This window comes from Brachyistius frenatus, unplaced genomic scaffold (genome assembly GCF_029030835.1).
Source record: "Brachyistius frenatus isolate BFR_SWC_R1_liver_20210118 unplaced genomic scaffold, ASM2903083v1 Contig_3, whole genome shotgun sequence".
Taxonomy (NCBI): domain Eukaryota; kingdom Metazoa; phylum Chordata; class Actinopteri; family Embiotocidae; genus Brachyistius; species Brachyistius frenatus.
Window position 1 is genome coordinate 9,049,876 of NW_027210602.1, and position 13,307 is coordinate 9,063,182.

A 13,307-nucleotide genomic window follows, 5' to 3' on the forward strand; every position below is an offset into this window, starting at 1 on the left:
TTTCCGAGCAGAATTAAAGAGTACCACAAATTTCTTTCAGGAGAGTAAAGCACATATGTTTTATTTATCCCCCCAAGACAAACTCAGGCTCAGCCAGGCTTTAGTGCTTGCAGCAATAGGTTGATGTTAAGAAACGTGTTCGAGGAACGCTGGAGGGTCCCTCGTGTACACAAGCTGTATAGTTCAGTATAGTATAGTTCGGCACAGTGTTGCCATTTTCCAGCACCGGTATGGAAACGCTGACAACAGGACATGAATATTAATTGATATCAAGGTAACATTTTCTAACAGTTCTGCATAGTTTAGTATTTATCATTTTTAAAACGATCAGGTTAAATCGAGGGTGTTCAGACCGTGAGGACGTGATGTGAAAAGTCCATTATTTTGGGGGTTTAACAACAGCAGGGATTTAGTTGCACATTAAATAGACTTTGTTTTGGTCTTGAATGCTTTGATTTACTTCCATTGAATAGTGCATTTTCTACATTTACTGACAGACATGGTTTATTTTAATGATCTCGCTTTAGACACTGACAATGCCAAAAACAACCATGGGTATGCTGCTGATGTCAACAGGAAGTAATTTGTTTCTTAGAGATACTCTATCTTGAGTCAATTACCCATTATAATGACTAAAGCCCTGACCGGTGTATTATTCTTCAGTCTTTTTGTGCCTCACCTGCCTATGCGATTGAGTGTGCACACATAATGCAAACTGTGCCTGAATCTAAATGTGGGAGGTTGTCAGTGACTGTGCTTTTTTCTCCTTCTCTTACCATTTCCTGACCTCCCCCTCAATCTGTCGAGACAGTGCCTGGCTTTTGGCCCTGCAGGTAAAGCCCGGTGTCCACTGGAGCATCACTCGGAACCAACAAAATGCCTGACTGAGACACATTGCACCATGCAGGAAAAATGTGCTTTATTTCAATCTGTTTCTTATACACTGAACCCTGGACTCAAGTGTAAATGTGCCTGCATTAGAGGCGCCGCTACCTTGTATTTATTCAAGTGTTTCCAAACGAGGAAATTGCACTTCAAATACCGAGCACCAGGCACCAAAACAAAGAAAACTGGGGGAGATTGGGGCGAAAGAAAAAGCTATTTGAGCTCTGAGAAATCCTGCTTGACAGTTTACAAAAGCACGGTCTTCAAAAATGGACAGCACAGCACAAGAAGCAGCATTAAGTACTTCATACATGTGAAAAAGCAGACACAGAAAAAGACAGAACATGTCATTCTCTACCTGCTTTAGTAAGATGCCCTTCTGCTTGCTAACAGCATTCCACACCAAGATGCGATGCTGATTGTACACGCCTGTGTGGGCCCTCTAATAGGTGTCTGTGTAATTGGCTGGTTGACAGACTGATCACTAACAGGCATGGGATGAAGGGCTCAGGGGAGAGGAGGTCCATCCTCGCTCTCCTTCTGCTGCCATGTCACCATGACAAACACAAATGTGGGAGCAAACCAACCGAAGCTGTGCTCTCTAAAGACTTAACTACTTGAAAACGAACAGATCAGTGCCAACCCAGTTTAAGCCACTATATGTCAGATATCGGACGTATGTTAGTCACACTGAATACAGCATCCGCTGTCTTTGCTATTGCCTTTCTCTTTCCAACAAGCAGCTTACAAATTTGTCCATTATATAAACCAATTATTTTTTACAGACCATATGGTGATGAAGAAGAAAAATAGCAGTTTGACAGAGATAGTCAAAAGTATCAGAAAATGTGAGTATTTATAGAAAAAAAAAGTTGTAGGGTGCAAAAGCTCTCCATGTGTTGTTGTGTCACTGAAACAGTGAAAAATCTCTTCTAGTAAATGTCACCACTGGTCAGAGATGCCTGTAATTATCGGCAGTACAAACAGTCGACGAGAGAGGCAAACCTCATTCCTCCAAGAATATGTGCTGACCCATCAGTTAGAGAGATTAATGCACTGAGACCCAGTGATACACTCTGACCCCTGATAGCTGCTTGGCACTTTTAATGTATGGCATTCAGTCAATACCAGCGGTTCTGTTCTTGACCTTGTGCATTAACCTCTTTGTAAAAACAGCATGTGAAGGGAATTATTTTCTGCTAAGTTAGCAACAGTTACTACTTGCTGGTTTGTTGATAAAATGTAGCGATGACTAAGGGCTGTTTGTAGGGCTTCACGGATACTACTGGGAGGAGATCATAGTAACCCTACTATGATGTTACTGCGGGTAGTGTGAAAGTAAACTCAGCAAGAAGCTTAAGTTTTATCTTTATTCATACTGAATATCTATTACATTGGCTTTCATTGATCTGTTTGTGATGATGTTATGTATGGACTCTGACAACTTTCTGTCTTGTCTGTTTTGGGATCATGCAAATGGGACTCAATCTGGGCACGGGGACACCTGTCAGTGTGTGTAACATGAAGAGGTCAGAGGTCAGAGGCCCAGGTCGTAAATTAGAAACAATGTCCTTCTCTGCAAGGTTGATCTGCTTACTGAAAGACTTGTTTCATAATCTTCTGTACATGGTGAGGAAAGGATGAGACCATGAAACGATGTATGTGACCAATGAAATTGGACGTTTTGGTTACTGTATTCTATATAAGCAGGTGTATTAGTGTCACTAACTTGGAGTTGGTTGGAGAAATCTCTCCCTGTTATGCTGATCAACATAATATTAATATGATTTTGTACAACCACAACAGGTGTTTTGTGTTTGTCTTTGAATTTGGGTTTGTTAAGAAAACTTTTTCCACGACAGTAGTTGTTTGTATCAGATTGGTTAGTGGAAGGAATAGATCCTTTACATATTTACCATTATAAATTACTAAACCATTACATGAGTACATATTTCTATTTGTGGTCATCAACTCTGAAGAAAAAATGTAAACTAAAATTATTTTTTTCCATCTACTTCAACATACATGTCTGCTCCGTACTTGTCGTGTATTCTGCTTAGAAAATAAATGAAGAAACCTAAAGGGAGAAATGTGCTGTATATTCTGGATTGTTTGCTTTCATGGAGGCTCTTTCTATGTTTGCATTACTTTGATGGGAAAACATTTTAGAGGGACACTAATTTCCATTTTCCCATTCAAAGCAGCAACGTCTGCTTTACAGCACGAGGGCCAAAGACTCCGAACAACAACCCATATTAGCGTTGACCTCTCACCTAACTTAATAACAAGAACAGATATTGTGTCCTGCACCTTACCTTATTGAAAAAAACACCATCCAAACATTCACCACTGTTAAGATCAGTTTTTCAGACTAGATTGCAAATTAGCTTCTCAGCTGCAACACATAAAGCAGCATTTAAAAGTACATGCAAATGTCACTACAGCCATGCTGCTGTGCTCCTTACTGTATTTTCCCTATAACAACACACTGTATGCCCACAACATGTCGGTTACAGTGCAAGTTTGTTTACTTTGTCTCTTGTTCCCTACAGTGTAACACCGGCTCTGTGGCAGCCTGCCTGCCAGCAGTTGTCAATCAAACACAGAAACTGACACGCCCCTCCAGCAGGTGGAGATGAAAAGGAGAATTTCTAGAACTATTAACAACACATATTTAAAAAAAATCTATGATGACTTCAGCGGGACTTTTGAGCTTTAGCTTAGCTTTGATCTTGACCATGTGCACCTTCGATTGCATTAAATTTCCAGTATTATCTTGAAGCAAAAATTATGTAATACAATGTTTAATATCAAATGCGGTTCTGCAAAACAAGCTGTTTAACTAATATTGCATTATACAATGACACGCAGCTTAAAGTAATCTAACGTTTGACATATCATTGTTTTGTTGGCACCAAAACAGTTTTAAACATAGCAACAAGCTAAAATAGCTTAAATTGGAAGTTTAACTGGCTAAATATAGGAGTGTTATCATGTGCATTCATCAGCAAACACATACAACAAATTATGAGTAAATTGTAGACATATGTCAGGTCAAAGTCAAAGTAAAAGTGGTACCTTGAGTCCTCCACACTCTGCTGCTGATCCTTGGTCCACTCCAGTGATGTAAATACCCAAAGCATATTCAGCTCCCCCTCGGATCATCAGACCCAGAGACCGACCGTCATCCAAAACCAAGTTGACCTATTTAAGACAGACAGAGAAACCGATAAATGAAGCTGAAGCAGGGGATAAATATCCTAAATGGTTTGAACGAGATACCTCTTAAATATCAACATTTTAAATGACATTGTGTAGTCTTGATTGTTTTGCTTGACAGGCTGTCAGATTTAGTCGTGGTGTCGGGCTGCTCACAAGGAAATGAAGATGTGAAACACAATGCATGGAGGAAATGACAGCCCTGCTCCAAGTCAGGATTTTCAGGCAAGAATAAATCACGTTTTATATCTCCTTAGATATGGGGAGTCAGGGTCAGTAATGGGGAGGCTGAATCTGTTATGATTGCAGGAATGCCTGTTTGAATGGGTCAATCAGTTTGATCACAAGGCTCATCCGTGTCATTTCCTCTAATACGCAGCATGAACAAAATCAGACACAGTTTGAATTCAAATAGAGCATCTCTGGTTCCCCTCCCAATTAAAGATACATCTGCAGGGGGCTAGTAATACTTACCAGGATATACATCATTCATCCAGTTGTTGCAATTAACTTGTGTCAAAGTTGACTTATCTAGACAATTTTATGAAACTAAATGAAATAGAACTTGATGTGTACTCGGGTAAATCAAGGATTTAATCGCCAAAACTAGAATTACCACCTCACGGTTGTTTGCCTCGACTAACCTGACTCATTTTATAGTCAAGATATTGAAGGAATCCTGATGTGAGTTCACATGCTGGGCCAATAAAGCTGATTGATAGTAAACAATACTTCAAATGTGGATGTTGCTGCAAAGAAGCTACAATTTCTAAATCGTGGATGCTTCACACACATCTTCAACCCGACAGCAGAGAAGATCTAAACAATCAGCACAGTTTCAAAATGGACACCGACGATTAGTGTCACCAACTCGGTATCTGAACAGATGTGAAATATGGTCAAAAACTGTCTGAGTCCTGAGTTACAAAACAGTTTGACGTCACAGTGAAGTTGACATTTGACCCTTTTGGATATAAAATGTCATCACTTCACCATTTTATCCTTTCGGGTTATATTTTGTCATAATGATCAAACTCAGCTTTGAGTTTTTGCCACAAACATGTTGTTTGAGGTCACACTGACCTTTCACCAACATATTCTAAGCATTTCTGCCAAATTTGAAGAAATTCCCTCAAGGCGTTTCTGAAATATCACATTCACAAAAGGGGTGGACATGAGGTCACAGTGACCTTCATTTTAGATCTTTGACCCACAAAAGCTCATCACTTCTTCCTTGAGTCCAACTGAATGTTTGTGTCAAATTTGAAGAAAGTCTCTCAATGCACGTTTGTGCCAAGCGGCAACCAACAGTTACATCACCCATTGGTTTATGATCGGCCGTTATGAAGCCTCGAGTTCGGCATCTTGCTAGTTCGGAGCGGTTTGGAATCAGAAGTGACCATATTTGGACGAGCTTGGGAGGAGCACGCGGTGGATCTGACTCAATCTGATTGGAAACCCAACAATACTACGTCCCGCCCACCGATAGCCGTAACTGATGACTGCACCAGTCTATGGAGACGGAGGCTTTTTGAAGGCTTTTTTTTATTTTTTATAGCTGCACTCAGTGATATCGCAGCTCACATCGCATTTCCACATCTGCCTTATTTTTCAGACCCAGAAGCTACGTCCACTCACATACACAGTCTATGGTTTGTACACCTAGAGAGAGAACAGACAACCTGAAAACATAATGTGTCCAGCTCCTGCTGTCATCAGCACAAAGGCATAAAAAAATTTATAAAGGTGTGCGAACCAATTAGAAGGGGTATTTTTGTTTTTACATCTAAAAAGTTAAATACTTTTATTCAGGTTAACGTGTTTGCATCATGCTCAGATATGTTTTGTCAAGATGCTGGTTACAGAATTATAAACTCAGGTTATATACTACGTACAGTGGATCTAAATTTTAGCTGCTACTCTCAAATGTGATGGTGAAGAAAAGCTGCTGTAGCATCTGTGGCTACAACAACATACATTCAAAAGAGAGTTGGAGGACCAGAGTGAGCGCTGCTGCATTTAACTGGTTTAAAAGAGGGTGCAGAGGTATCTGGCCAGCAGGTGACATCCAAACTGTCTCCCTTCTACACAGGACACACAGCTTTGGGTTGAATGAAAGAATGGCAGGAGGCTCATAACACTTTTGTAAAACCATATTATCAAATTATATATTTGTAACACAGCTTGTCACCTCAACAAAGACTCAGCGACGGACAAGAATTAAGATAATCCATCTTTTTGATTAAGGAGGTAATATATTACAAGACATAATGAATAACAATATCCACTCCGATCACCCTTCTTTCTGCAGAAATCAGATGTAACTTTACAAAGTCGAATATGTGGCATTTCTCATCACGGCAGAGTTGACCAGACACTTCTCACCAAGACTCACTCTAACAAGGGACTAAAAAAGTACTTGACATGTAGAGGTGGAAATGACCTGGACTAAGTAAATCACTGAATTCCTCACACATTTTACAGGGTCCTCTCTACTCATTACTTTTCAACGTATAGACATTGATGAGGGGTTCATTTGTCTGATAAACCTGCTTTATTTGAACCCTCTGGCAGGAATACTGGGAGGTATAATCTGCCTTCTTTGTTTGGTGCTGCTGGGTCATCTTATCAAGCCTTGAGCCTTTAACTCACTTAATTAAGCAATCCTCTAACGTCAGACCCATCTTTTTCATGACACACTACATCCTGATGATTTCTAAACCTTTACCCAATATCTTTTTTTTTTAATTTTTTTTTATAAAGACTGACTAACACCATTTGACAAAGGTAACTGTGACAGACATCTTGCCGTCACTGTGGGTTTTCTCGGTCGAACGCACAACAATCCACCGAAGTACGGTTTTCCAACAGGTTTATTTCACACAACCAATAACAGATCTCTCGGGCTCTCCTGCCGGGCATTCGGGCACATGCCACATGACCTGTCTGCAGCCAGCCTGCCGTTGCGTGTCCCTGGGAGTGAGATCTCTGGTGTCCTGCTGCTTGGGTTGTAAGGCGAAGAGAGGGACAATCAGGGATTTGATTCAGCTGGGGCTAATTAAGCCTCTTCCAGGCACCGTTCGCTGAACCACTCCCCCAATCAGTCCCTCCTGCAGCTGAGCCAAACCACGCCCCACCACCACAGTAACATTACTTCTTAATATAATTACAAAAAAAGGACATAAACAACACTAAATCATCTTCCTGTCGCTCACATCAGTCACTGTGTTTTCGGTTCTCACATTCAGGCTTTTCCTATTTTCCAATACTTAATCTTGTAGTAAACAATGCGTCTTAATGACTGATGAGTTTCCTGGGCTACAAAAAAACAACTGTGCTTTCTTTCTCTATTGGCTCTTTGGACAAACTCAAAATATGTCAGTTTGGGGAGCAAAGAAACAACATTAAATTGTACACCGTTCACTGGAAGGGCTTCAACATGGCTTAGCTGTGCCAAACTTCAGATTGTAATCTTCTTTCATCACAATGGGGTCCTTCATTACTTGGTTTGATCCTAATGCAGATGTCTCTGGCCAATATTGAAAAAGGGAATCAGTTGGCGGCTATAGGTGGCACATATGCAAATATCTCTATTAAACAATTTCAGTTTTATGCTTCTTATGTACCCGTTGGCATAGATTTGGCATCTGGCACAGAAATATAACCTTCATTTAGTGCATATTGTGCTGCCGTCCTTCTTTTTTTAATAACTATTGTCTGCCTGTTGGACGTACGCCAGCCACCTCTGCTCACCTTTGGGAGTACAGAGGCCTCCGTGTTCTCTGTGACATTTATACCAGACATACAGAATAGTTTTAATTACTAGACTCATCCTGCTTTTATTGGCACTGCATAGCAGCTATTTGGGCTCTTAGTGTTCCTTCTCATCAGCTGTTATCATGGAATCATTTCAATACGCTCGTTCCCTCAACAAGGAGTCCCACTGGTCTGTTTAGTCAGCAATAGAGTTTGAGGAGGCATCACAAGGATTTGTGAATTGTATCGTACATGTTGGAGTGAGTGAAATTAAGACTGCATGTATGAAAAGCTAAACTGAACCAATTCTCCTTAAAAATGTCATTATAACCAAGAGCAGCCACCTATAACCTGAGTCACAATCCACAGTTACTACATGCTGAAGAGGTAACTGCTGTACTGTTTAAAGTTTTCTGCCAATTGAACACCAAAGGAATACATTCAGTGTTACTAACTTGACTACTTTTAATACTTTTGGTATTAATGTGAGACTAAATGGGACTTTAGGGGTTGAGACTGCACTCTTATTATTTAACATATAAATTCATAAACTAATTAATGTTTAGCAGATTGCAGATTCTCCACAATGGAGCTGTTCTATCATTGTCAGGCCTAACGAGTCCTCCAACCCAACAGACCAGATAGGTCGTTTGTTCTGAATCTCAAACACGGTGCACAGAAGTGTCCTCAATTAGCGTCCCTGGTTAGATTAAGGCACAAAAAGCTCTTCGTTAGCATTAAGGGGACATACTGGTTTGGGTTAAAATGATGACTATGTTGTGCATTAAACATACTAATCCATAAAGTTATGCAACCTTTGTTGTCATGGCAACAGTAAATATAGTTAAACAAATCTTTAGACCAGACAGTTGGTTGGTTTGGTTGGTTGGTTGGATGGATGGATGGATGGATGGATGGATGGATGGATGGATGGATGGATGGATGGATGGATGGATGGATGGATGGATGGATAGATGGATGGATGGATGGATGGATGGATGGATGGATGGATGGATGGATGGAGGGATGGAGAAATGAATGTATCCAGTAGCTCACATAAATCTAGATTTAAAGCACAGTACAATATAATAATCAACCAATAAAAGCCAAAGTGTGTGGTAATTGTGGGTTAAAAAAAAAAGTGTGAAAGAAGGATTAATACAATTCAAGCCATCACTAAATAAATACGTTGTAGATAAATTAAATAAAAAGTGGCAATAAGAAAAAACACAGTTCCTTAATATCCTGGAAGTCCTGACAATACTAGTGCACAGTCCAACGGAGGGAGAGCCCAGGCAGGACAGGAGGGGGACACGCAACAGTCCAGGTCACAAGCTGCTGCCCCTGGCTGAGGTGCTGTAAAGCCTGATAGCTGTGGGTGAAAAGGATCTTCTAAACCTTGACTCAAGTATAGAAACAGGAATGAACAGTGGTGTCTTGCACTCAAGTCCTCTATTGTAACGAGCCATCCACCGAACAAGGAAAAACTCACATCATATAGACGTCATCTAAACGATGTCACATCTCCAGGACAACAGATTGTTGTTATTTGTATGACTGCTAGACATCACTTAACCTTAAAACAAGTGCGGGTCATAAGCTGCCCACACAAAAGAACAATTGGGTCAACTTTTGAAGGAGGACAGTCTCATCAGACCAGCTGCGTGTCAGACAGAGTTTTAGTTTGCATAATGCACAGCACATTAACAGTCATCCCTTAACTACAGAGCTGATGATGTTCACAATATTAAGTAATGACACAGACTTTCTTACAAATTCAATCAGATTCTCGTCTCATATCCATCACATGAAGCGACACATCGGACAAGTAGCTCTAAATGATTTGATTTGAAATGCACACATTTATTTAATTTACTCCAATATCAGGAATATATATTAATATCTCAAGTGAAAGAGCTAAATCAGCCAACCCATCTACAAGACACTGAATTAATATTTTCTAAATGTTATCTGCATGGTACTAACTACAGCCTGTATTAATAGGGCTGAAGCAGTAAAGATTAATGTGCAGCTCTCAGATGCTAAAAAATTGAAAGCTCTAGTGTCATAAATCTTTTAAACAACTCTGACAGCTCGTTGCCTGCAGGCCATGAGGTGATGACAGGGTGGGGGGTGGTAGGACTCATGGACCAATTACTGTTATTGTTTTTTTATTCGTTTTTTTTTTTTGCTGTGTCTATCATTTTTCATCCATCACTTTATTTATTTCATCCTGCCTGCTATGATAACTCAGTTTGCTGACAATAAAAACTACTTAAACTTTTTAGTTCCTGCTTCAACTGGACATGACATCTCAAAATAAAGTGGCTATTGTGGATAGTTTAGGAAAAATGTGATGTGTCCATGACAACCATCACGTTTTACTACATTATAAGGTGATGGAATGATTTTAGTTCAGGTTCATGTTCGCTATTCTGTAACGTAAAGGTGCCCACACTCCTTTGGCTTGTTAGCTACTTCTAAAATGGCCAGCTCAAAGTGATATGCCCCCCCAAAAAATGCCATTGCTGAAAATGCATATAGATGTACCTTGCATTATGGAATGAACCCTCCACATCACAATATATTTATTTATCTTATTTGGATGGCTGCGGGTGGCCAGCGGCCCAAACCAGAGACTCCCACTCAGGGCATTCGCCCATGTGATTTGCATAAAACTCGGCTGTTAGGTATCCCTGCAAATACATTCTTTTTTTGTATTCTTCATACAAAGTGGGATGGCATGCCAGCCCTTTTTTTGGAGACCATGCAGAAGTCAGCTGTGATTTCAAACTGGATTAGTTGAAAACAATTTGTCGAACAGAGAAACAATGAGTATAATCAGAAATGGTAAGTTGTGCTGTTTATTTTTTCTATATGCACGGTGTGAATCGATTGGGACTTCGGGCGTAATTCAATCAAGAGTAGTGGGTGTGGAGATGGAGGCGGAGCTATATGCAGAGTGATGCATCGCTTTGTCACGCAGACGAGCCGCTGACATTGTTGGAAAGCTCAAATCATGCAGTTTCATAGAATATATGCTTTATCGCTCTGTGATGAATAGTCGATGTACTATTCAAGCAGGAAGGAGGGTTGAGAATTTGGACGATGAAACAGTGTTGCGATGTTTGAGGCCACCTCACTGTCTTCTCCAAATGGAAAACACATGAATGTAGCGATTGGCTGGAGTAAAACGAAGTCTTGAAATCTACAGAAGCCACTGGCCATAGAGTGGCTTCTTTTTATATCAATCAAGTGGTATATTAAAAACAAAAACGAATGGCTTAGTTGTTTATAATGAGGTGCGATCTCCAAGCATAGACGTTGCGATTGACTGGTAGATCGCGATCGACCTATTGGGCACCCCTGCTCTAAAGCTACATAAGCCATATCCTTATTCGACTCAAGCACAAATTCCCTTCAAGTTGAAATAATTAAACATCAAGTCTAACACAAAAACATGTCCAAAGAAAGTCCAAAGAAACGGTGCTTTGAAACGGTTGACAGTCAGAAAACCTTTCCTGAATGTGAAAACAAGACTCTTGTCAGCCTTACAGTCGGTTCACAGTCCGGAGGCACATTTTCAGTCAGTGCCTTTGGAGGAGGTTGGAATATTTGTTCCAGTGTTTATGATTTATGGATCAAACACTTGTAGATGTTGTTGCTTACTTCAGCTCAGCTTCATTTAGCTTGCTTTTTAACATTCTCCATAAATATTTTAGGTTTTTATCATTGCTTTCAGAGTTTTAAGGGCATTTAGGAAAATAAACATGCAAGTAGTGTTAATATTAACTTTGCTGCAAGTACAAACTGTTAAGTGCATACTCAGTGTACTAAGGGACCGCTCCTTTTCTACATTTGTTTTCTATTATTAATTTAAAGATGTGGCTGGCTGGTATCGTAAGCCCTGCTCTGATGTTGTAATACTCCAGTGTTTGGTATTTAATGCTTCTACCTTCTTCTCGTCTCCTTCCTGCAGTAGCTGCATGTTGCTGCGTCGCTGGCTGTCGGTTCTTCTCAGGGTGGCGCTCCGATGCTCCGGCAGGTCAGGAGGAGGGGACACACTTCGGCCCTGAGGGTCGACCCAGGTATAAACATGGTTGGTGACGTAGCCACCTGGAATCCGGCCGACTGAGCGCACTGACAGACAAAGCTTTTTACTGCCCTTCAGAACCTGCCGAGACGAGAGGAGAGCAGAGGAGAGCGAATTCAGGCGTCATGACGAAAACAACTCAATAATCTGTATTTCTCAGAACATACGTGAGTCCAAGTTGAAAGAACACAGTGTACTCACAAATCCACACCTCAGTCACTTTAATTTCATTTAATTTGATAAGGCCATGACATGCTCCAACACACACACACACACACACATGGACACAAAGACATGCATGAAATGGGACACAAAACTAAAACAGGCTGAAAGGCAAATTTGATTGCAGACTGAAGCAAGCGATTTCTGCGGTGCTTCTCCAACGTTGATAAAACCACAAATGACCAAACAACCACACCCACACAGACACACAAGAAGATTTGTAAAACATTTCTACTGAAAACTGCTGCAGGCTGTGCCTCATTGCCTTCTGATGGCTTGCGGTGCGTGCAATCCCTCTGCAGATCAATGTATTCCCATGAGCCCGGTGGTCTGTAGAAATCAAACTGAATAGTGTTGAAGCTCTTACTGATCAAACAGTCCTTGTGCACCGACCACCAACACAAACAGGACTCTCTAGTTTCATTTCAAACTAAAAATCATCAGAGACACGGCAGATTTTAAAACAGATATTGCAACAGTCTCCAGGTTTGTGAAGCACATCCACGGGCTCAATACAGACGCAGAATCTCTGAGGGTGTCACAACAAACAGACCTGAGTCTGAGCAGACTTCTCATCTCATTTTGAGGGTGGAGACACTACAGCCTTGCCAATCCTGATCCTGATCCTAATAGATCAAAAACAAATCTGATCAAATGCTGATTCTGTCTTTACTGGAGCTATTCTGTTGTCCAACTCAGCTATGTCATTTTGTAATCTGTCATTGTACTTATGTTTATGATTTGTTATAGTTTTTTTTAAGTATTCAATACTGCAGAGCTATACAAAAATAATAATAATAAAAAAAACCATCATAAAGGCCATAGCATGATGTGGTGTAAAGACTTCCCAAAGGTGCTCTATGTCAGGAATCCAGATAAATCTGTAACCAAACTGTGTCCCTCCATTCTCTCCTTTTGTGAGCCACAAATAAAAGCTACCCATCCCATCAATCTTCATTTGTCTTCTCCCTGCAGGTATTGCAAGGAACTCCTAAATGCTTCTGTTGAAATGCCTATTAACATATGCTCCAAGCAACAGCTAAAATTACTACTTGTCAGAGTGCTGTGGATTGCAGAGGAGGCCCATCTCTTAGAAAACAACGATCCAGCTGAATCAATTTCACCATCTTGA

At 40.5% G+C, this 13,307-nt stretch overlaps 1 protein-coding gene across 2 annotated transcripts in view; it reads right to left on the bottom strand.

The window, feature by feature from the left end:
• whrna (whirlin a) overlaps positions 1 to 13,307 on the bottom strand; it is a 138,751-nt gene that overhangs the window by 65,127 nt on the left and 60,317 nt on the right. For both annotated transcript variants that reach the window (XM_069705589.1, XM_069705595.1), the window contains exons 2-3: positions 11,816 to 12,034; positions 3,964 to 4,089 (exon numbers count right to left, since the gene is read on the bottom strand). In XM_069705589.1, the coding sequence (XP_069561690.1) occupies positions 3,964 to 4,089; positions 11,816 to 12,034 (345 nt within the window). The remainder of the gene's footprint in view (positions 1 to 3,963; positions 4,090 to 11,815; positions 12,035 to 13,307) is intronic.